Source organism: Polypterus senegalus, chromosome 8 (genome assembly GCF_016835505.1).
Source record: "Polypterus senegalus isolate Bchr_013 chromosome 8, ASM1683550v1, whole genome shotgun sequence".
NCBI lineage: Eukaryota > Metazoa > Chordata > Cladistia > Polypteriformes > Polypteridae > Polypterus > Polypterus senegalus.
In genome coordinates, this window is record NC_053161.1 from 11,423,129 (window position 1) to 11,449,851 (window position 26,723).

At 38.7% G+C, this 26,723-nt stretch overlaps 1 protein-coding gene across 2 annotated transcripts in view; it reads right to left on the reverse strand.

The window, feature by feature from the left end:
• Positions 1-4,375: 4,375 nt before the first annotated feature.
• The window catches only part of zgc:153018 (uncharacterized protein LOC767701 homolog), a 30,540-nt gene continuing 8,192 nt past the window's right edge, over positions 4,376-26,723 (reverse strand). For both annotated transcript variants that reach the window (XM_039760737.1, XM_039760736.1), the window contains 2 exons: positions 21,938-22,022; positions 4,376-5,196 (listed from right to left, as the gene is read on the reverse strand). In XM_039760737.1, the coding sequence (XP_039616671.1) occupies positions 4,984-5,196; positions 21,938-22,022 (298 nt within the window). In that variant the 3' untranslated portion in view covers positions 4,376-4,983. The remainder of the gene's footprint in view (positions 5,197-21,937; positions 22,023-26,723) is intronic.

Here is a 26,723-nt window from a genome sequence, read left to right on the forward strand (position 1 = left end):
AGTGAAATGAGATTGTATATATTGTTCGAATTTAAACTCGGAGACTTGTAGATCGTCTAATTCATGTTGTCATCAGGGAAAAGTAGTGTTTCTTCCCAATGAAGCGGTGTATCCACAAGAATTAAAAGATTGGTTGTTTGGTGAAAGTGAAATCCCACAAGACAAGACCTTATGCAAAGAGATTTGGAAAAGTCCTGCCCACATCTAAAACATTTACAACCATGCACATGGTTTAATCATTTCTCATTTGTGTGAATACTATTGTAAGACACAGTTTGTGTAGAGAGAAAGAAATCATATTCACTCACGGGCAGTTATACGTTGCATTGGAACGATGTAATTCCAAACACGGAATCAAAATTCAATGCAATATTGACGAAAAGGTAAAAGCAAAAAGAGATTGAATATATGGACATAGGTGATATGACAGAAGGATGTAGATATTGTTTGGTTTTAAACTTTAAGTCAGAGACTTGTAGATCATCTAATTCGTGTTGCCATCAGGGAAAAGTAGTGTTTCTTCCCAATGAGGAGGCCTATCTGCGAGAATGAAAAGTTTTGTTGTTTGCGAGTGGCAGAGATGCAAAGTTGCTGGTGCGTACTACAGGCAGGGGGGTTGGTGAGCGAAGCGAGCAGGGGGCAAAGTCCCCAAGTACATCTTTAAGATTTAGAAGGAAAAGCAATGCAGACAAAGAACATGCAAACTTCACATGGATACACACAACCACACTCATACAGTACATGGTTAATTCATCCTAGCCACACACATTTAGTATATGAGAGAAATTCAGAACTTCAAGAGAAATATCTTAAGATATGAGGGGAATGAGATTAAACATAACACAGTGATCAGTCCAGTCACATTGTAGACTTCATTGTTTTGGCCTGAAATGTTTGAATGTGAAAATGTGTTTAGCATGCCTTAAGACTGAGCAGCATCACATCCAGAGTTGCTTCTTGCACTGTGTCCTAATAGGTTCTGGTTCATTCTGACCCTGAAATCAAAGTAAATTGACATTAAAGAAAAGAGAGTGGTCAATTAAAAATATTTGTATACACAGTGCTTTATTTGAAAATGAATTTATTACTATTACAGTCATTTAGTTGGAACAGACAAATACTTAATTATATTAAATGTTGGATTTTGTGCAAGGTTTACTTTTAGGTGAAAATCAGAAAACTTAAATTCCACAATTTTTTTTTAAAGTTACCAGACAGTGTTGAGTTTAGAAAAGAAAAGCTTCTACCTTTCTCTGCATAATGCTTGGTAGGCACAATGCTAGGATTTTTGAATTCCCAATTCCATTCAGATGAAAATCTACACTGACTGACATTTTTGACTAAAATCTAAAAAAACAAAATCTTTTATTATTTTGTGTTTCTTACATGACCTCCTGAAATTGCTATTTTGACATATTAGTTATCCATATATTCATTGCTAAAGTGGAAAAGCTAAGAATTTTAATATTAGTAAAGAATGAATGCAGTAAAAAACATTCAGTAACTGTTGGACATTCAGCCTTTTTCCATGTCCTTATACTTTTTCATTGTATAGATATCCATGATCGATTTTAATTAAAAAAATATATAGTTTAAGGTCTATCAATTTCTCATTTCAATGATCTTTTTTAATTTTAGATAGTCTTTTTCAAGAATAGAAATGTAATAATTTTTTTAAGTTAATGAATGCCTATTACCACATTGCCATAAGGAGACATTAGCCATGAAAAGGACTTGGGGGTGAACAACCGAAAATGCCCTAACTGTTACTATAAATAGCTTTGTGAAATTATTAGCAGTGTTCATCAGGTGGGTGGATCACAGCAGTTCACACAGTTGACCACATCACCACAGCCACCATCCCAGAAACACTTTCCTACTCCTTATTCAGACACAGAATTCTGAAGGTATCGTCTGATACAGTGTTACAGACTGCCAGTTTAGCCATCAAAAAAAAACAGACATACAATCAATAATAATCAATAATAAAGAGAACTGACTCTGTTTCTGTATTTAGATTCTAGGTCCTTCTTCATTTTGTCTGCATCTGAATATAAGCAAAAAGCGAAATTTTCATATCCTTCCACCAAACCTTTTATTATTTGGTATTCTGCTTCTAAAACACAATAAAAGAATCTTTATAATTTAATGAGTTAAGCAATAACATTAACACTTTCAAATTTGAAGATCTGAAAAAGTATTATAATTATATAAACTGATATCGTGAACTTGTTGTTCGTTGTAGGATGAAATATTGGGACAGCTTAGCTATTAGCCAAACAAATGAGCTTAATGGACTGAATTGGCTCCTCTTGTTTGTCAAATTTCATTTGTATTTATGAGTGACATCAGTAGTAATGGGACCAGTGAAATGATGGAGACAACAGTAACTATGGAGTCTCAGTGCTTTTCCAGGTAAAGCAGAAAGAATATGATTTTGCTTCCACTCCATGAACATTATTACATGGCACAGTTAGTTTAACCAAAATACTGTAACTACCTTCAACACAGATTTCACAATAAGGAAATAAACTCATGAATTACCTAATTTACATGTCATTTGAGTTTCCACTGCCATTGCATATAGGAAGAGATGTGGTGTAGAGAGTCACTTAGAAATAATGGAGGACATTCTTCTAGAGCTTTTCAGAATCGCACAGCTAGCAAATCATTATGATGCCTTATACAATTACCTTGAAATTTTAGAAAAATGTGTTTCCTTTCATTATCCCATTAAATAAACTATCTTCTAAACAAAAATTAACTCCTGTCCTGTCCTTCTGTACTACTGACATGCCATGCTGAGATCTCCAGAAAATGACATGGCCTACAGGTGCCGGTAATAAAATTAGAATATCATGACAAAGTTGATTTATTTCAGTAATTCCATTCAAAAAGTGCAACTTGTATATTGGATTCATTCATTACACACAGACTGATGTATTTCAAATGTTTATTTCTTTTAATTTTGATGATTATAACTGACAACTAATGAAAGTCCCAAATTCAGTATCTCAGAAAATTAGAATATTGTGAAAAGGTTCAATATTGGAGACACCTGGTGCCACACTCTAATCAGCTACTTAACTCAAAACACCTGCAAAACCTTTAAATGGTCTCTCAGTCTAGTTCTGTAGGCTACACAATCATGGGGAAGACTGCTGACTTGACAGTTGTCCTAAAGATGACCATTGACACCTTGCACAAGGAGAGCAAGACACAAAAGGTCATTGCTAAAGAGGCTGGCTGTTCACAGAGCTCTGTATCCAAGCACATTAATAGAGAGGCGAAGGGAAGGACAAGATCTGGTAGAAAAAGTGTACAAGCAATAGGGATAACCGCACCCTGGAGAGGATTGTGAAACAAAACCTATTCAAAACTGTGGGGGAGATTCACAAAGAGTGGACTGCAGCTGGAGTCAGTGCTTCAAGAACCACCACGCACAGACGTATGCAAGACATGGGTTTCAGCTGTCGCATTCCTTGTGTCAAGCCACTCTTGAAGAAGAGACAGCGTCAGAAGTGTCTCACCTGGGCTAAAGACAAAACTGCTGCTGAGTGGTCCAAAGTTATGTTCTCTGATGGAAGTAAATTTTGCATTTCCTTTGGAAATCAAGGTCCCAGAGTTTGGAGGAAGAGAGGAGAGATACAGAATCCACGTTGCTTGAGGTCCAGTGTAAAGTTTCCACAGTCAATGATGGTTTGGGGTGCCATGTCATCTGCTGGTGTTGGTCCATTGTGTTTTCTGAGGTCCAAGGTCAACGCAGCCATCTACCAGGAAGTTTTAGAGCACTTCATGCTTCCTGCTGCTGACAAACGTTATGGAGATGCAGATTTCATTTTCCAACAGGACCTGGCACCTGCACAAAGTGCCAAAGCTACCAGTACCTGGTTTAAGGACCATGGTATCCCTGTTCTTGATTGGCCAGCAAACTAGCCTGACCTTAACCCCATAGAAAATCTATGGGGTATTGTGAAGAGGAAGATGCAATACGCCAGACCCAACAATTCAGAAGAGCTGAAGGCCACTATCAGAGCAACATGGGCTCTCATTAACACCTGAGCAGTGCCACAGACTGATCAACTCCATGCCACGCCGCATTGCTGCAGTAATCCAGGCCAAAGGAGCCCCAACTAAATATTGAGTGCTGTACATGCTCATACTTTTCATGTCCATACCTTTCAGTTGGCCAACATTTCTAAAAATCCTTTTTTTGCATCGGTCTTAATTGATATTCTAATTTTCTGAGATACTGAATTTGGGACTTTCATTAGTTGTCAGTTATAATCATCAAAATTAAAAGAAATAAACATTTGAAATACATCAGTCTGTGTGTAATGAATGAATCTAATATACAAGTTTCACTTTTTGAATGGAATTACTGAAATAAATCAACTTTGTCATGATATTCTAAATTTTATGACCGGCACCTGTATAGAATTGTCTGATTAAGACTGTAATTACTGCCAGTTAATGAACTTAAAGTACAGTACTATATTTATATCATGATTAGGATCTGTGTGCAATTAAAGCAGTTGCCAAGACTAGGAAGATTAACTGAGTCAGTTTAAAATAGCTGCTTAAAAAGTATGTAGTGATGCTTGTTTGCTAACACCTTGCGAGGACAATAGTACAAACAATTACTGCAGACGAAAATACTTCCATAATTGTCACCACCTTGCACATTTTACTATAACACATTCATTGTCATGTACACAAAGGTATTGGATCAGCGTCTGCCATTGATTTACATGATGACCCTGAGTCACCTTACCTGCCTGTGCTAAAACTGTAAACAAAAAATTATATAGAAACCGCTGTAGTGCAGCTGTGTTCTTGTAAGGTAACCTAGGATGAGAGTCACAATAAAAGGTTGCTATGTAAAATAAATTATTTAAGTGGATATCGAATCATTAAAGAAAGTTTGTAATACAAGATTCACAGAAGTCATTAAAGGAGCTGTTTTGTGAGGTGCATGCCATTTCAGATAAAAACACTGGGAGCTCGTCTCTGTTCTTCTTCTTGTTGTTGTTTCTGTGGTGAAGAGACTCGAGTTCGACATGATCGATCCAGCAGCAATTCTTTTTCCCTGGCAAGACAATGCCCTAGTTCCTGATGCTTGTAATTTCGATAAACCTTCAGAAATGAAAGGATGGCTAGGGAAATCCACAGTACACTGATGCACCAGAGGCCAAACTGTTGAATAAACAAGAAAAAGAAATATTAAATGCAGTATTTAGCTTAGCATGGTACTTCACAAAGCTGTCTTATAGATATACAAACGTGGCCTGTTTTTACCTTTGGTCACCCAGTGTCTGTGGAGTATTTGCATGTTTTCCCTGTGTCTCTATATTTTTTAGTCATATAGGTTACCTCCCACATTTGAAAGATTAGTACATATTAGTATATCCGTTGAGTTTAAATTGGTCCGGTGGGCATTTGTATCAGTGTGTTGTGTAAAATATGGGCATTGCATCCAGAGATGGTTGCTGTATTACATCTGGTGCTGCTAAAATAGACCCTGTTTCCCCAGCAATCCTGAATATGATCTATTTGTTAAATTCACAACTCCAAATAGATATGAAATAATCTTACATATGTAAGTCTTAATGTATGAAAGATTGTTCCCACAATGAATTTGTATTTCATCCATTATAAAATTGAATTAAATGAATGTAATAGATGAGGTGGGTGGGTGCCCTGCCCGGGGTTTGTTCCTGCCTTGCGCCCTGTGTTGGCTAGGATTGGCTGCAGCAGATCCCCGTGACCCTGTGTTAAGATGTAGCGGGTTGGAAAAATGGATGGATGGATGGAATAGATTGATGAATATATACATATACACTACACTAACTCCATACACTAACAATATAATAAAAGGTCTTTGTGTCCTGTCCCTCAGAGCAATTTGATTGATCAGTTTGGTTTTGGTGATTTGAAAAAAGACTTGATGATATAATCCCCTTCAAAGACAGCAAATACAAAAACCAGACAGGAGGCAAGAAAGGCACCTTGAAAATAATTACAGAGCCTGAAAAGCTGGCTTTACACTCACACACACACACACATATATATATATACTAGCAAAATACCCGTGCTTCGCAGCGGAGAAGTAGTGTGTTAAAGAAGTAATGAAAAAGAAAAGGAAACATTTTGAAAATAACGTAACATGATTGTCAATGTAATTGTTTTGTCACTGTTGTGAGTGATGAGTGTTGCTGTCATATATATATATATATATATAGTATACAGTATATATATATACTATAGATATATATATATATATACACACTCAGCAAAAAAGAAACGTCCTCTGACTTTCAACTGTTTTACTTTCAGTAAACTTAATGTGTAAATATTTGTATGAACACTAAAAGAGTCAACACCATAAGACATAAACTAAAAATGTTTCACAATGTGTCCCTGAATGAAGGGAGGCTCAAAATCAAAAGTACCAGTCAGTATCTGGTGTGGCCACCAGCTGCTTGAAGTACTGCAGTGCATCTGCTCCTCATGGACTGGACCAGATTTGTCAGTTCTTGCTATGAGATGTTACCCCACTCTTCCACCAAGGCACCTGCAAGTTTCTGGACATTTCTGGGGGGAATGGCCCTAGCCCTCACTCTGCGATCCAACAGGTCCCAGACGTGCTCAATGGGCTCTTCCACTGCGAGGATGATCAGCTGTCCTTCCTGTCTCCCTGTAGCGCTGTCTTAGGCGTCTCACAGTGCGGAGATGGCAATTTATTGCCCTAGCCACATCAGCAGTCCTCATGCCTCCCTGCAGCATGCCTAATGCACGTTCACGCAGATGAGCAGGGATCCTGGGCATCTTTCTTTGGGTGTTTTTCACAGTCGGTAGACAAGTCTCTTTAGTGTCCTGCGTTTTTAGAACTGTGACCTTAAATGCCTACCTTCTGTAAGCTGTTAAGGTCTTAACGACCATTCCACAGGTGCATGTTAATTAATTGATTATGGTTAATTGAACATGCATGGAAAACATTGTTTAAACCCTTTACAATGAAGATCTGTAAAGTTATTTGGATTTTTAAAACATTATTGTTGAAATACACAGTCTTGAAAAAGGGACGTTTTCTTTTTTTGCTGAGTATATATATATATATATATATATATATACACACACATATAAACATATATATATACTGCTCACAAAAATTAAAGGAACACTTTAAAGAAACACATTAGATACATCAGATCTCAATATGAAGTTGGATATCTATACAAATAACAACAGGGCAATGTCTTAGGAACAAAAGGATGCCAAGTCTTTTAATGGAAATAAACGTTTTCTGCCTACAGAGGGCTCAATTGTGTAGACACCCTAAAATCAGAGTGAAATGAAGATGTGGCAGGCTAGTCCATTTTTCAAAAACTTAATTTCTGCTACTCAAAATGCTTTTCAGTATCTTGTGTGGCCCCCACGAGCTTGTATGCATGCTTGACAACGTCGGGGCATGCTCCTAATAAGACTACAGATGGTGTCTTGTGGCATGTCCTCCCAGATCTGTATGAGGGCATCCCTGAGCTGTTGTACAGTCTGAGGAGCAACCTGGCGGCGCCTAATGGACCAAAACATAATGTCCCACAGATGTTCTATTGGGTTTAAGTCAGGGGATCGTGAAGGCCATTCAATTTTTTCAATTCCTTCATCTTCCAGGTACTGCCTGCATACTCTTGCCACATGAGGCCGGGCATTGTCGTGCATTAGGAGGAAACCAGGACCTACTGCACCAGCGTAGGGTCTGACAATGGGTTCAAGGATTTCATCTCAATACCTTATGGCAGTCAGAGCACCATTTCCTCGCAGTAGATGTCTGTGCGTCCCTCCATGGATATGCCTCCCCAGACCATCACTGACCCACCACCAAACCTGTCATGTTGAACGACGTTGCAGGCAGCATATTGTTCTCCCTGTCTTCTCCAGACTCTTTCACGTCTATCAAAGCTGCTCAGGGTGAACCTGCTCTTGTCTGTAAAGTACAGGGCGCCAGTGGCGGACTTGCCAATTCTGGTGTTCTTGAGCAAATGCCAGTCGAGCTCCACGGTGCTGAGCAGTGAGCACAGGGCCCACTACAGGACATCGGGCCCTCAGGCCATCTTCATGAAGTCTGTTCCTGATTGTTTGGGTAGAGACATTCACACCAGTGGCCCTCTGGAGGTCATTCTGTAGGGCACGAGCAGTGCTCAGCCTGTTCCGCCTTGCACAAAGGAGCAGGTATCGGTCCTGCTGATGGGTTGAGGACCTTCTACGGCCCTGTCCAGCTCTCCGAGAATAACAGCCAGTCTCCTGAAATCTCCTCCATGTTCTGGAGATTGTGCTGGGAGACACATTAAACCTTCTTGCTGCAGCACGTGTGGATGTGCCATCCTGGAGAAGTTGGACAACCTGTGCAACTTCTGTAGGGTTAAGGAATCGCCTCATACTGCCAGTAGAGATGATTACTCAAGCCAAAACTAGCACGAGTGGAAAACCAGCCAAAAAAGATCAAGAGGGAGAAACTTGAAATGACCTCCACATGTAAAACCAGTCCTGTTTTGAGGGTTTTCCAATTGTTGCCACTTTAGTGCACCTGTCATTAAGTCCATGAACACCAATACAGCTGAAAGTGATTAACAATGACCTCAGCTGCTTAACCAACCAGAAAATTATCAGACAGGTTTAATTGATTTCATGCCAGGCCCAATAACTTCCTTTAATTTTTGTGAGCAGTGTATATATACATATACATAAATATACACATAAATATATATATATACACACACACATACATATACATACATATACAGTATATATACATATATACACATACATCCACATATATATACATATATATACATACACACACATATATAAACATACATACATACAAACCGGATTCCAAAAAAGTTGGGACACTATACAAATCGTGAATAAAAACTGAATGCAATGATGTGGAGGTGCCAACTTCTAATATTTTATTCAGAATAGAACATAAATCACAGAACAAAAGTTTAAACTGAGAAATTGTATCATTTTAAGGGAAAAATATGTTGATTCAGAATTTCATGGTGTCAACAAATCCCAAAAAAGTTGGGACAAGGCCATTTTCACCACTGTGTGGCATCTCCCCTTCTTCTTACAACACTCAACAGACGTCTGGGGACCGAGGAGACCAGTTTCTCAAGTTTAGCAATAGGAATGCTCTCCCATTCTTGTCTAATACAGGCCTCTAACTGTTCAATTGTCTTGGGCCTTCTTTGTTACACCTTCCTCTTTATGATGCGCCAAATGTTCTCTATAGGTGAAAGATCTGGACTGCAGACTGGCCATTTCAGTACCCGGATCCTTCTCCTACGCAGCCATGATGTTGTGATTGATGCAGAATGTGGTCTGGCATTATCTTGTTGAAAAATGCAGGGTCTTCCCTGAAAGAGATATGACGTCTGGATGGGAGCATATGTTGTTCTAGAACCTGAATATATTTTTCTGCATTGATGGTGCCTTTCCAGACATGAAAGCTGCCCATGCCACACGCACTCATGCAACCCCATACCATCAGAGATGCAGGCTTCTGAACTGAGCGTTGATAACAACTTGGGTTGTCCTTGTCCTCTTTGGTCCAGATGACATGGTGTCCCAGATTTCCAAAAAGAACTTCGAATCGTGACTCGTCTGACCACAGAACAGTCTTCCATTTTGCCACACTCCATTTTAAATGATCCCTGGCCCAGTGAAAACGCCTGAGCTTGTGGATCTTGCTTAGAAATGGCTCCTTCTTTGCACTGTAGAGTTTCAGCTGGCAACGGCGGATGGCACGGTGGATTGTGTTCACTGACAATGGTTTCTGGAAGTATTCCTGAGCCCATTCTGTGATTTCCTTTACAGTAGCATTCCTGTTTCTGGTGCAGTGTCGTTTAAGGGCCCGGAGATCACGGGCATCCAGTATGGTTTTACGGCCTTGACCCTTACGCACAGAGATTGTTCCAGATTCTCTGAATCTTCGGATGATGTTATGCACAGTTGATGATGATAGATGCAAAGTCTTTGCAATTTTTCGCTGGGTAACACCTTTCTGATATTGCTCCACTATCTTTCTGCGCAACATTGTGGGAATTGGTAATCCTCTACCCATCTTGGCTTCTGAGAGACACTGCCACTCTGAGAAGCTCTTTTTTTACCCAATCATGTTGCCAATTGACCTAATTAGTGTTAATTGGTCTTCCAGCTCTTCGTTATGCTCAAATTTACTTTTTCCAGCCTCTTATTGCTACTTGTCCCAACTTTTTTGGGATTTGTTGACACCGTGAATCAACATATTTTTCCTTTAAAATGATACATTTACTCGGATTAAACGTTTGATCTGTCATCTACGTTCTATTACAAATATAATATTGACATTTGCTATCTCCACATTATTGCATTCAGTTTTTATTCACAATTTGTTTAGTGTCCCAACTTTTTTGGAATCCGGTTTGTACATATCTACATATATACATATACACACACACACACACACACACACACACACATATATATATATGAAAAATGAAAAACATTATTTGTACAAAATCTTAATTTATTTATCCATTCCTAAATAATTAAATGGGCAGGCTATTTCGTATCAGTGCAATATGCTGCTTGTTAAAACGAATGACTCCCGCTCTTTCGTGCAAGTCTGCGTGGATATTATGAACTATCATATCTGTTCAAGTTCTATTTAAATTTTAAATAGAAGGAATTTTTATTTAGTCAACAGAAATATCTTTGGAAGGAATGTAAGTTAAATGTAGGCATCATATCACCTTACATTCCAACCAAAGATATTTGTGTCGACTAAATAGAACTTGAAAAGATATATTTTTTCGAATGTGATCGCGCAATTCAGATCGAGTTGACGCGCACTACATCAAGCCCGCATGCTATTGTGGTTTCACCTGCGTGCTTCAATAAGTCACCTTCCCCTCGCTCGTACTTTTTACTGTTCATCTAATGCTTACACTGAGTATGGCTTTACCAAAACAATCATTGATGGCAAATAAAGTATCCATTATTCATAAAGCTTCAATTGGTCATCTGTATTTGTGCGTTAACCGCATATTTTTTCATACGTCTCAAACCAAGGGGATGCGAGGGTATATATATATACTGTATACTCGCGCTTCGCAGCGGAGAAGTAGTGTGTTAAAGAAGTTATGAAAAAGAAAAGGGAACATTTTAAAAATAACGTAACATTATTGTCAATATACAGTAATTGTTTTGTGAGTGTTATGAGTGTTGCTGTCATCAAGGATTTGATTATCATTATTTCTTTCAATCAGGTTCGTATTTGGAGGATGTGTTGTGTTCAAGTTACATTCCGTTTTTGTCAATCGTTGTAAAGATAACAGGTTTCATTCATCGATTCGTTTCTTACTGCATCAATAAACAGCTCGTCTTCCTCTTTATCTGAGACGTGACACACTGCATGCACGGGGTTTTTTTTACACTGTCTTCTAGCGGGACATTGACTTTTTCCACCGTGTGCTTTGTTTCCACAGTAGCTGCACTTATGAATATGATTGTATGTGTCAGACGCTTCATATTTTTTTGCTGCCTTCTCAATTGTGTAATTCAATTGTGTTTGGAACTGTTGCTTTTTGTCTGTGCACTGCGTCAGTTCACGTGAGCCGCTCGGTGTACATGCATCGAAGCGTCCCAGCTGTGCTGGTGCCATCTCGTGCGATGTCCACGGCTGTATTTAATGTTAGCTAAGACCCGGCACTTAAAAGTTTCTCTCGCAGTTTCGCTGAGTTTGTGCCAAACACCACCCTGACCATCTCATCTTCGCCTGCATAAGCACAGTCCTTTACCCGTGAATATTTAGTGGCAGTGTTTCTATTGGATTGCCGCTGACGGACGGCCTTATATGGGTAAGCACTAAATTACACAATCTATTGGATTGCCGCCTCCCACGGCCATCAAGCAGAAGTCTATTATAGTATATGGACGAAAAAATAGGTTCCAATTATGACCATTACGCGTAGAATTTCGAAATGAAACCTGCCCAACTTTTGTAAGTAAGCTGTAAGGAATGAGCCTGCCAAATTTCAGCCTTCTACCTACACGGGAAGTTGGAGAATTAGTGATGAGTGAGTGAGTCAGTGAGGGCTTTGCCTTTTATTAGTATAGACTAGCAGAATACCCGCGCTTCGCATCGGAGAAGTAGTGTGTTAAAGAAGGTACGAAAAAGAAAAGGAAAAATTTTAAAAATAACGTAACATGATTGTTAATGTAATTGTTTTGTCATTGATATGAGTGTTGTTCTCATATCTATCTATATATATATATATATATATATATATATATATATATATATATATAGAGCAAAATACCGCTTGGCAGCGAGAAGTAGTGTGTTAAAGAAGGAAAGAGAAAGAAAAGGAAACATTTTGAAAATAACGTAACATGATTGTCAATGTAATTGTTTTGTGTATTTGGTGGCAGCGTCACAAAGTTATTTTCGTCTAGCTGCATCAGAAAATGTACCACGACGCCTGACATGCCTCCTTTTTACTGTTTTATCACAGCTTGATTGCTGCTGTCATATATATATATATATATATATATATATATATATATATATATATACACACACACATACACATACATACATACACACATATATATATATATACACACACATATACATATACACACACACAAATTATATATATGTGTGTATGTATGTATGTGTGTATATATATATATATATATAATCTAGATAGGGGTGTGTGTGTATATATATATATACACATACATACATATATATACACATATATATACTTGTGTGTATGTTTGTATGTGTCTATATGTGTGTGTATAGCTTTGGTCACTGATTGCAAGGGAAAAATAATAAAATGTAGTCTATAAGTTATTAAACAGTAAAACATTAACGCTTTAAGAAGTACAGGTACATTGAGCACTACTGGAGTGGTTATGGTAAACTACATTTTAAAGACTGTGTAACACAACAGGTAAGTAACTAACAGCAGCTAAAATGTATATGGATCATCTCTCGGTAGTAGATCCCTTTTGAAAGGCGCTACACGACAGCTGTGGTATAGAAATTACATTTTCTATGTGAACTTTCAAATTTGTACCTCTGGTAATGTGCCTTACCGGCAATTAAAGAAAATTATTTTTGTGTCCTTTGCAATGTTAAGAGAGAAAGGCTTTGGTTTGGGATAAAAGGAAAAAGGTGTAAAGAAAGGAAAGTTGCCTTTCCTTTTATATAGTATAGAGAGATGTGTTCGCTGACGATATGAGCATCTTCTGGGACAGTCGCAGTGGGTCTTGTGTAGACTGGTGAGACGCCCCGCCATTAATCGGCTGTGATGGCACTGTCAGTCTTCCACTCCTGTGCGTATCTTCATAATCCGAGCTGAGGACCTCATAATCGTATACGTGCAAAAGAAAGTGTGAATCGCCTTAATATTATTTTGCCGTGGTGTAGAAAAGGGGTCCCGTGTTTGCACTTGTCTGGGCTATAGCGCAGGGGAGGAAGAAAAAAATTAAAAGTGCTCACTTTGACTTAAGGCAGAAGCGCAGTCAGCGCCTCAAAGGCCGGCACAGCTATGCACGCGCTGGCTGCTCGACTTTGCTGGGCAGGAGACCCCTTTTGTACACACGCTCATGATATCAAAAGTCTCAGCGTTCTTTGGAGGTAATTGATATATTATATATATAGCAAAATACCCGCTACGCAGCGGAGAAGTAGTGTGTTAAAGAAGTAATGAAAAAGAAAAGGAAACCTTTTAATAATAACGTAACATGATTGACATTGTCATGAGTGTTGCTGTCATATAAATGCCTGCCTAAATAAGTCACCCTCGCTTTGCTCTTACTTTTTTGCCGTTCATTTAATCATGGCTAGTGGCGGAAAACTTATAAAATGGAAGGAGGATGGCTTTACCAAAACAAATATTGATGGCGAATCGATTATTCATAAAGCTTGAATTGGTGATCTGTTTTTCTGTGTTAACCTCATATTTTTCATACTTCTTCTCAAACTAAGGTGGTGCGAGGGTAAAATGAATCGGGGTGCGCTGATCAATGTAATCGGTGTACCAGGAAATCATGCATTGACAAAAGCTCCCCTTTGCTTGTAATGCAAAGTGTGATTAAATGCATTATTTTTTAACGCGTTATGGAGCACATGCATCGAAGCTTCTCAGCTGTGCTTGTGCTAAGAACGAAATGAGATGAATGGGAGGGGTGATGATGACGTGACTCCCCCACCCGCCTTAACTGTCAATCCCCACAAACACAGTCTCGGAATTTGCATAAGCACACCCCTTCACCTACAATTTTAACTTAGTTACAAAGTGATCAAAACTCTCGTTTATATCCTGCGTCCTCTCATTAAACTTGTATCCCGCATTCCCGTGGGCATGTGAAACGCCAGCGGTAGCCTGTCTATGAACTTAATTTAAAGTTTAGGTTTGCACCTTGCTTTCTTTCCGAGGTAGCAGGACTCATAAATATGGTAGTATATGTCACTCGCTCGCTTCTTATTGTTTTTCGCTGCCTTCTCAATTATATAATGCAAGTTTTCTTAAGCGCTATTTTGGAGGTCTTCCTGATTTTCTACGCACTGCGTTGACAGTCAGTTCACGTGATTACGTGGGAGGCGTGATGATGTCACACCTAAACTCCGCCCCACGCCTTTCCAGCTAAACTCTATTACAGTTAATGGAGAAAAATACCTTCCAGTTATGACCATTAGGCGTAGAATTTCGAAATGAAACCTGCCCAACTTTTGTAAGTAAGCTGTAAGGAATGAGCCTGCCAAATTTCAGCCTTCTACCTACACGGAAAGTTGGAGAATTAGTGATGAGTCAGTGAGTGAGTGAGTGAGTGAGTGAGTGAGTGAGGGCTTTGCCTTTTATTAGTATAGATATACATACACACACACTGTACACATACACACACACACACATATATACTAGCCGTTCCCCATGATTCCGCCCGAATATTAGTGAAACAAGACAGTGAGGAGAGCCCTGCCTGGCCCCCCACTCCTGACATCACGCTTCCCCCTCCCCTCAATCTGCAGCTTCTGTCTCGGATTAGCAGGAATATATATCACTCCTGCAAGCGAACTATGATTCTTAGCACAATGAGAAAAGTCGCAAAATCAACCGGAATGTTCAATAAATTATAGAAAAAAAAAAACTATTTAAATCCGTTAAGTAATTCTCTTGTTTGTTAGTTAAGCGGATGTAAAATACACCTCGACCTGGCACTTGAGTGAGGAGGGTCCCGCCCCCCTCCCCTTGGCCCACTGCGTGTCCCTCAGATTTGCGCAAATAAATCAGTACCACAAGCAAATTATGATACATAGCGCAATGTTCAAGCAAATTATAGAAAAAACCCAATCTAAATCTGTTAACTACAGATACAGACAGTGTCGCCAAAGTGAAACCTCCGACGAAAGATAAACTTGCTTAGCTGCTAATACACAAGCGAGGCGAGAACATCAGCAAAACGAAACCTTTAAGGAGAGAGGAATTCACTTAGCTGCTGATAAACAAGGTGGGGGGCAAGCACGTCTGCAAAACAAAACCACTGACTCTGCATTAAATTTTTCTGATGATTTCAATAGTTTCTGGGAGCCCAGGCATTTTACAGCACAGGCTTACACAGCTAGTATATGTGTGTATATATACAAGTGCTATTTGAGTACATTGAAGGCTATAGCACCATCTACTGTCACACTAAATTATATATATATATATATATATATATATATATATATATATATATATATATATATATATATATATATATATATATATATATATATATATATATATATATATATATATATATATATATATATATATATATATAGGAACAGCCCGGACACAGACAGTCAGACATCATTTAAAGCACCACAACACATTTATTTACAGCTACTATATACAAGCGAACACAGCACACAACCCACTTTCACCCCAAAGTCCAGGCCTTCTTCCTCACTGTCTTTCCTTAGGTCCGCCTCCACTCCTCTGCTCCGAGCTCTATCCTTCTACTCTCCCAACTCCAGCCATCAAATGGAGGGAGGTGGCCCCTTTTATATTCACCCGGACGTGCTCTAGGTGCCTCCCGATTAGCTTCCGCCGGCCCTTCCTGGTGTGGCGGAAGTACCGGCTGCGCACCCGGAAGCAGTCTGGGTGTCCCTGGTCTTCGTCCCCCCAGCACTTCCGCGTGTGGTTGAAGTGCCAAGGCCAGGGCTCTTCAGGCATCCGGGCGCCCCCTGGGCTTCCAAGCTCTGTTCCTGTGGTCCCCATACCATCCAGGGTGGCTGCCCTCTCGTGATCTGGAGGAGGCGTAGTCCCTCTTCTGGTCCTTCCAGGCATCCCGGCTGGGTACCACCCCCAGCCGCTTGCCACTATATATATATCTACTAATAAAAGGCAAAGCACTCACTCACTCACTCACTCACTCACTGACTCACTCACTCACCGACTCATCACTAATTCTCCAACTTCCCGTGTGGGTGGAAGGCTGAAATTTGGCAGGTTCATTCCTTACAGCTTCCTTACAAAAGTTGGACAGGTTTTATATCGAAATTCTACGCGTAATGGTCATAACTGGAAACTGTTTTTCCATTTACTGTAATGGAGATGAGCTTGAATGCCGTGGGGGCGGAGTTTCGTGTGACATCATCACGCCTCCCACGTAATCACGCAGTACATAGAAAACCAGGAAGAGCTCCAAAAGCGCTTAAGAAAACTTGCATTATATAATTGAGAAGGCAGCGAAACAATAAGAAGCGAAGCGAAGTGACATATACAACCATATTCATGAGTTCTGCTACTTCGGAAACAAAGCACGATGTAAACCTACACTTTAAATTAAGTTCATAGACAGACTGCGCTGGCGTTTGTAATTTAGTGCCTGCCCATATAAGGCCGTCCGTCAGCGGCAATCCAATAGCAAACTCCCACTAAATATTCACAGGTGAAGGACTGTGTTTATGGAGAGGAAGATGAGATGGTCAGGGTGGTGTTTGACACAAACTCAGCGAAACTGCGAGAGAAAGTTTTAAGTGCCAGGACTAAGGTAACATTAAATACAGCCATGGACATAGCACGAGATGGCACCAGCACAGCTGGGAAACTTCGATGCATGTACACCGAGCGGCTCACGTGAACTGACGCAGTGCACAGATAAAAGCAACAGTTCCAAAGAGCGCTGAACAAAAAACGAATTACACAATTGAAAAGGCAGCAAAAAATATGAAGCGCCTGATAAGCATATTCATAAATCCAGCTACTGCGGAAACAAAGCACACGGTGGAAAAAGTCAATGTCCCGCTAAAGGAAGACAGTGTAAAAAAAACCCGTGCATGCAGTGTGTCAGGTCTCAGATAAAGAAGAAGACGAGCTGTTTATTGATGCAGTAAGAAACGAATCGATGAAAGAAACCTGTCATCTTTACAACGATTGACAAACACGGAATGTAACTTGAACACAACACATCCTACAAATACGAGCCTGATTGAAAGAAATAATGATAATCAAATCCTTGATGACAGCAACACTCAGTAACACTCACAAAACAAATACTGTATATTGACAGTCATGTTACGTTATTTTTAAAATGTTCCCTTTTCTTTTCTAGCTTTTTAACACACTACTTCGCTATGATACGCGGGTATATATATATATGTATATATATATATTCCGATCTACATACTCGAATAATGGATACTTTATTCGCCATCAATGATTGTTTTGGTAAAGCCATACTCAGTGTATTCATTAGATGAACGGTAAAAAGTAAGAGCGAGGGAGGATGCAGGCTGTAGTCTTGGCGTCAACTCTATCTGAATTGCGCGATCACATTTCAAAAAATATATCTTTTCAAGTTCTATTTAGTCCATATGTGTCAAACTCAAGGGCCACGGGCCACATCCGGCCCGGCGTGTAATTATATCCGGCCCGCGAGATCATTTTATATACTGTATTATTGTTATTAATGGCCCAGGTATATGAAGCGCTGGTAACACAATAAACTACAGATCCCATAATGCAGCGCTTCAGCTGCCTTGCTAACACTTACGCGTTAATCAAGTCTAGCTTATGATGCTGCAAGTTATTGCGAAGCTAGCTCACACGATGCTGAGAGAAAAGTTGATTCTGAAAATAGAGCCTTTAAAAACCGATGGGAGGCTGAGTATATGTTTACTGAACCTGTGTGTCTCATTTGTGGAGCTAATGTGGCTGTAATTACAGAATTTAATCTAAGACGGCACTATGAGACAAAACATCAGGGTAACCTGAATGCAATGCAGAAGATACAGAAAGCAGAACAATTAAATAAGAATCTGACACTTCAGCGGACGTTTTTACCCGTGCACAATCACAAAGTGATTTCAAGTGAAGCTGCTTTTATGGGAGACACAAATGCACCAGTGCAACGCCCCACTTTCCCTGTTGCCAAGTAATGTTAAACCAAGTCGTCACTACGGTGTTCCCAAATACGCACTTTGCTGATAAACTGAGCGCACTGAGTTTGCACGGCGCTTTGGTGACTTTGAAGAACAAAAAAAGTCCGTCTACATGCGGCTCGAACCTTGTGCATGTTTGGTAGCACATATCTGTGTGAGAAGCTCTTCTCAGTGATAAAGACTAACAAAACAGCACACAGGAGTCGCCTCACTGATGAGCACCTGCAATCCATCCTGAGAATCTCCACAACACAGAACCTCACACCAAACAGAAACGAACTTGTGGCCAAAAAAAGATGCCAGGTGTCCAGCTCTAAAATGACATATGAGCAAAGACAACTGAATGATTTGATTTGTTATTGCTGAAAGGAACACATTTTATTTATATTTCCAGGTTTTGTTATGCAGCATGTTCATATTTGAATTTGTATAATTTTGACAGGATATATTTTTATGGAGAGCAAAATCTTTTGGGATATTTAAAATCTAAGTTTATTTTTTATGTAAAATTACATAAGAGTAAAGAAATTTGAATATTCGTCGCTCCCGTCTCTACATTTCCTTCCTTGCTTCGCCACGGGATTCACGTTTCCCTACTGATATCTACAGCCTTTTTATTTAATCCACAGCTTCTCCTCTGTTTTATTGTTCGTTTATTACGATTATAGTTATTGTGTAGGTATTTTAGACTTACTTTACATCGATCAGGTACCCATTTCCTTTATCATTGCAACCCCCATTACCATGTCTATTGAGGTGATCACCATCGATCAAAGAACTGTCACTTACCGAGTGGTTTCCATGCCCGGAGATGGCACCAATCTTTTCCATTCTCTTTGTTACATATTGCACGGCCATATCAGGCTCACTCTTGATATCCGGAGGAACATTGTGTCTTATGTATTGAATGACTGGGACAGGTTCAAGGTGTGGACTGATGACGGTACAGGAGATACTTATACTACACAGGAGCATTAGAAGAGTGAAATGTTTAAGCCCTTCACCTATGGTTCTGCATGTGAGTTGATGGCTGCCGCTGAATTGTTCGGTTTTCACTTTCAAGTGTACCGAAATGGCCAAATATTTTACACCTTTCGACAACCGCCAATGCCTCTTAAACATATTAGGCTCACAGGTGACGATTTCAGTAGTGGACACTTTGATGTTTATGAATGTTTAAACTCTCAAAAGCTGGATGTAAAGTTATCGATGAAACTGGTTGTATACTTACAACGCTTGACAGATGCCGAATGTCACTTCAACACAAGTCCTGCAAATACTGTCGTAATTGAAACAAACCATGAAACTCAAACTGATTATGACAGCAGCAATCCAAGCTGTGAGATTTGAAACAAGATTACTGTTCACATGGCCAACTGTACGTTGCATGCTCAAGAGTAAGCTCAGCGCACAGCTTGGTCATATTACAACCGGAGGGCCGAACACACAATGTGGTATACAATGAGATCCTTAACAAATAATTTTTGGTATATTTTCCCTCAGTTTAAAAAGGTTTAATTTTCTTCTTAATAAAACTTTTAAAGCAGTACTTTGCCTCTGCGAAGCGCGGGTATTTTGCTATATATATATATATTTGACAGCAACACTCATCACTCACAATAGTGACAAAACAATTACATTGACAATCATGTTACGTTATTTTAAAAATGTTTCCTGTTCTTTTTCATTGCTTCTTTAACACACTACTTCTCCGCTGCGAAGCGCGGGTATTTTGCTAGTATATATATATATACACAAGCAAAAAAGTTCCACAGCAGGACATTAAGACAAGACAAAGTCTAGAGAGTATCTTACAAGCAGTGACCTTTATAAAAACAAAAGAATTGTCCACAGTTTTTTTTGCACTTTGTATTGTGTTTCACTACCTTAATTATTGCCATCAGTCTAAATGTCCAAAAAGAGCTCTCACTAGGATAATAGCATCTCAAGTAGTGTGAGCCATTAGCTAAACCATTACACTATTACATTCTATTTAACTTTAGTGGCAATACCCTGCACCACACCTTGATTCTGGGTGCAGGAGTGTCTATCTATCAATTTTGAGATATGGCTGGCCGTTCATCCCGGCCAATACCCCCACGCCGCTAGATGGAGCCCTTCTGGCAGCATAGAGATGCCCCGAATTCCAGCAGGGCATCATGGACATTGGAGTTTTCCTTCACAGACAGATGAGCTGATTTGGGAGGAAGGGTGGCTACGCGTCTGGGAGAGTGGATGATTTATTGTAAGTGTATTGAGTGGTTATTGTATGAGTATTGTGGAGTTTATGGTGCTTTGTGCACATTATTATTATAATAAATTCAATATTTGGACTTTTAACTGGTATCTGATCTGAGGGTTCATGGGGACGACAGTGCCCTCTATCTATCTAGTTGCACTGAGAAAGGGCACAATTTCTGATCTTAGAAGTTTTCCTTTCATTTTTGAATATCTTGACATTTTGTGGGCTTTCAGTCAGTCATATTTTAAGGTAGAATGTGGCCTACATGTATTCATAGAAGTATTCGAACACCTTTATGTATGTTTGTGTGTGTGTTTTTTTTATTATATGCTTGCCATTTCAAATTTTATATGGGGAAAGATTCAAATTTTAAACAGTTTATCCCAAGCAAATTATTGTTGTCTATAGTGTACTCTATTAAATTATTTTTAGTTTTTCCCAATTCTGAAAGCAAAAATTCTATAAAATTTTAATTTTGAATAAATTTGCAAAAATCTCAAGTAAACTTTTTTCACGTTGTCATTATGGGGTGTTGTGTGTAGAATTCTGAGGAAAAAAATGAATTTAATCCATTTTGGAATAAGGCTGTAACATAACAAAATGTGGAAAAAGTGATGCGCTGTGAATACTTTCCAGATGCACTGTACAGTGCAGGCAAAAATTATTTGTACACTGTGAAAAAACTACATTATTTGAAAATTATGTTATTATATTTTGAATAAAAGTTTTTCTTGTTTCTTTATATAGCACACAAATAATTGAAACATTTTAGGCAGCTTTTAGAATTTGTTCTTCAATATCCTCAATTTCGTTTCCATTTTTGACCATTTTTTCCACAGTGTACAAATAATTCTTGGCCGCACTGTAGTTTGTCTCAGTACGAGTGTGTGAATGTGCCATACAAGGACAAATGCTCCTTACCTATGTCTGATGCTGGCTCATGCTTCACAAACTTATAATAGATAAAATAGATGCATAAAACTAATGTTTTTTTTGACTGCTGATAATTTACGTCAAATGATGGCTCCCTGTACCATCATTCTGAATCAAAAGCACAACAAAGTGATGAACTGTAGTATATTTTTAGGTTAGATAAATTTAGTCAGATCCATATCTTTTGGTTCCAGTCCTGCACCACCACCTTTGTACAACTATGGAACCATTTTACCATTGTGTCAACCTTTCTTCTGTTGCTCTCTTACCTGTGCAATTCCAAACTGTGTGTAAAACGCTGAGGTGTCCACATCTAGCTGCAAGTTGGTATACTGAGCATCTTCACAACTGTGGCTGTAGAGAGACAAAGAAGCAGGTATTGTTAAGTCTAGGTGGAAAACCGCACCTTTTGATGTAGTGGCTTGAACAGTGGTTAGCGCTACATCTTTAAATGTCCAGATTTCTTGGTACAGATATCTCTGTATGGACTGTTTATATTCTTCTCATGTGGTAATGGGTTTTTCATTATGTTGCTAGTTTTAATTTCAAGACATTTTAGTTTAATTGGTCATTTTAAACTGGCCTGTGGTTCTGTCTGATGGTAAAATTGGCACTCCAGCCTCCATAAAAAACCTCACACAGTTTCATTCCATTTGAACTAGTGTGGTGCTGAGGTGTCACCTGTTGCATGGCTGCACTCAGGTCTTAATCTGGGATCCTGAGGAGGTTTGTCATGTGGTGGGTGTGGCAACAAGCTGTATCAGCACATGCTCCTAACCTCTAGTGTGACTGTGAACTTAGCCTACAAAGAAATGGGATCCCACCAAGGGTTTGCCCCTGCTTTATGCCCAGTGGTATAATGACACAGACAACCTGTCTACAGACCCATATTGTTTTGAAAAACTCATCACAAACTTCAAAGGATTATGTTGGACAGTTATCTTATCTAAAGATCTTGACCATACATTGTTCCTCTCTCTCCTGTTTAATTAATCTTAGCCTGAATGAACTTATTAATTTTTTACATTTAAGATTTTTCATTTAAAGATTTACCATTGTTGTTTCTTGTCCTAGTGTGTCGATATAAACACAGGAAACTTCAGTTTCTGTATTACATCTTGCCTGAAGAAGGGGCCCGAGTTGCCTCGAAAGCTTGCATATTGTAATCTTTTTAGTTAGCCAATCAAAGGTGTCATTTTGCTTGGCTTTTCTCTACATTCATAATGGCTAACATGGTACAACACCCTAGTACTACGTATTTCATAAGAAACACAACTGGTATCTTGTGTTAGAATAATGTGAGAAACACTCCTAAAACACATGTGCATGTAGAGTCTGTGGACAGTGGGTTATCACTTGCTACACACAGACAAACAAGAGCAACAAAATGTCATTTGTGACTGCTGTATGCTTAATTTGAATTTCTAACAAATAACAAATTAGAAAAGCAGTCTCTCTCAGTTCACAATTTCTTTAAAGTATACTAAAATAACAACAAACTAGTCCATCAAATTAGGTAGATTGTCAATATATTTGTTTTTATATATAGGTGTAAGGAGCATTGTTTTGTCTGATGATTTATAAAAACTAAAGACACTGCATGAATGAGCAAGTGAAAAAAAAAATTCTCTTAAAACTGTCAATCAGAGGAAAAGAACCAGCTTTGAACCGATTCCTGCAACCCTGCAGTAATATACCCGGAACTCATATGCTTAAGTATGGAAGTCTATAAACCTGCTTCTGCCACTTGATCTTCGTCCCTGCCTTCGTTCTAGTCAATAAATTATACAGTTAGTATAAAGGCGCTGGCAAGGTGTTGCCAGGGGAAGGATGTGGTACACGGTAGGGGAAGCTTCTTTTAAGGCTGAGAGATAAAGAAAGTCGGCAGAGAATTTCCTTTGGATGCTAAAGAGACTTCCAATTAGTTCCAAGGTTTGTAATTGCACACTTTTCCATAGAGGAAAATCTTCCAGGAGCACCCTAAGGAGGAAGATAGATAGAGGAAGAGAAAGAAAGAAAGAAAGAAAGAAAGAAAGAAAGAAAGAAAGAAAGAAAGAAAGAAAGAAAGAAGATGACACCTGGGAAAAAACCTATAACACTCCCTAAGGACACTAGGGGGTAGACAACTCAGTATACAGTGTCTTTAAAGGCAGCTAATTGTACCTAATGACTCTAGTTTCAGACGGCCACAGCTAACCAAATAAATGATTCTGAAGCCTGCCCAGAAGTAACTCCTGGAAGGATTTTTAAAGGTTGGTCCCTGTTAGAAATTAGCAGATCCCTGAGTCAGCAGAGAAGAGTCACTGCAGAAAAAGGAAAGGTCAGAAGAGACACGGAAAGAGCAATAAATATGAGAGATGAAGGGAACACACTTGTGTAGTTCTGAAAGGGAGGAGTATGTGAACTACTATACTGCTTATCATGAAAGGGATAACATTTTGCATGTTGGCCGGACATACAAATAAGAATGTAAACTGAAAATCAGTATACAATGACTACTCCAAGTCTTTCTTATATAATGTACTTTAGCTAACTATACTGCAATGTTTCTGAGGGTTTCCACAAGGCTTTAGTAACTGGGAGCATAACACTGACCTAGTGGTATGGAAACAGGAGAATGGAGTATATTGGGTAAGGGAAGTTGTATTTTCTATTAAGTAAAAAAGGAATTTTTTCTTTAAATACACTCCTGTTTATCAAAGTTCCAGAGAGTTCTGACAAGCTTTATATTGATCAGACTTGCAATTAAAAATTTCACTGTACTCTGTATATGTGGCAATACTACTACAACCACTTGGCTTAGAAGGGTGATGAAGCCTGTTTAGCTAAATGTTTTCTTTTTTACTGTGTTCTCCCTAAAATCCCCCCTTTGATTGATTAGTGAATTCTTAATTTTAATAACTTTGGGCTCTGTTGACACTAGAGAGCACTTTACTATGACATCATAATTCAATCAATCAATCAATCAACATTTATTTAAATAGCACATATTCATACAAAAAATGTAGCTCAAAGTGCTTTACAAAATGAATAGAAAAATAGAAGACACAATAAAAAATAAACATAGGTCAACATTAATTAACATAGAATAAGTAAGGTCCGATGGCCAGGGTGGACAGAATTGTAAAATGTACTGGTATTTATTATGATACTTGTGATGCTATAGTTAGTGATACGAGCACTTGCTTCAGGAACCCCAGTTCCATTCTTAGTTCACTCACTATCTCTCTGGATTTCACACATTCTTGTACTTTCCATAAGGGTTTTTCCTGAGTACTCTGTGTTTACCCACATCTCCGTGCCATCTGGGTTAAGTCAGTTAGTGAGCATGGGTGTGACTGGTCAGTGAGTTGTACTTGCACCCCATCCAATGTTGGTTCCTGCCATATCCATAAAACAACCATAATAGACTCAGGCGCACCATTAATGGAAGCAGGGTATATTTTTGTAAACCTGATTTTTTAGTTAGCACCATCCATAAGTACTTCATAAAATTAGTAAAAAAAGAACCTGTAAAGATTCAAATCATCTGTTTTGATACATTGTAATACAACCAGAGTGACATGCTTAGCATTACACAGTTCTCAATGTATCAGTCATACAAATCGGACTGACACTGAATATATTGTAATCAAACCAGTTTCTGAGTGCAATTATTTTTTGTCACTGTAGTAAGTTATCTCTAGTTGAGATTTGTCTCTGCCTAGAAAGTAAACATCATACATAGTGTAGTAATGTTATCAAGTCAGTAGAGTTAGAGCAATTTCTGTTTGTGGTGGTGGTGTCGTCGAGGTGTGTCACAGAATATCATTTTGAAAATGGGTGGAGAAGTTAACTTTTAAAATACTGCCAAGACCCTGTTAGAGTTCATCCTCTCATTGCATTTCTGCTTACAATGACTAATGTACAATTGAATGCATTCACTTGGAATAATTAGTGCCAATCACGTTGTGTTGCCAGAGCAGTCAAATCATGTGTAGACATTTCTTTTAAAATTGCCAAAGAGCATTATTCAACTTAAATATGATTCCCATCAACCTTGCCTTGAGAGAAGAGTATGTTGCCTTATGTGGTGGAGAATGCATATGGAACCTATAATATTGAGGATGAGGTGAGCTTAAATATCATTATACAATTGAGAGCCAAAAAGCAAATTGTAGTTAAACAACCTTGTCAATATGAAATTTTGTTCTTGTATAAAATGTACAAGGCAAATAACACTAGGGCTAGAAGTAGGGTGTCATGAGAGCATGAGAACAAAGGTTAAAAGGATATTATAAAGCAATAAGGCAGTCAGAGAGAAATATTGCAGAAAAGCTTAAAAATAACTAAAAGAGATTCTTGCTGTTTTATAGTAGTAAAAACAAGGAGATGAAGTGTATCAGGAATATTTAAGGTGAATCAAAACATATAGACAATAAAATAGTGAATGCTGCAGGACTTGCATTTTTCAGAAATTTATACGTGTAAAGAAACTTCCCAGTAGTAACAGGGAATCTCATGGTATGCTGACGGATATAAAAATTGTAGGGGAAAATGTGCTGCTTCAATTTAAAAGGAGTTAAATATATATGGATATATACACAATTGATAAAAGTCACTGCTGCCAGGGGACATTTTGAGGACTTGAAGCTGGCAGATATTATCTCCTTATATAAAACAGGTGAATGGGCTGAGCCAAGTAATTATAGACCATTGAGCTTTACATGCATCAGAGGTAAATTAATGAAAGCAATTATTAAGGAAAGGTTGAACATCACATTGCAAAAACAGGTGCATTAGTAAACAGCATGGGCTCAGACTAGTGGATCATCTTTCATTAATATGCTGAAGGCAACAAAACAATGTGATCAGAGAGGTGCACATGAAATTATTCATTTTGATTTTCAGAAAACTTTTTATACAGTACTACATGAGAAGCTAGGCCTCAAACTATAAGAAGTGGGAGTTCAAGATACACAGCTTAGAAGGCTGCAAAATTGTTTCAAATACAGGAAGGGTTATGTTAAAAATTATTTCCTTTATGGGTCAGTGGTGGGGCTAAAGCTCTTTTAA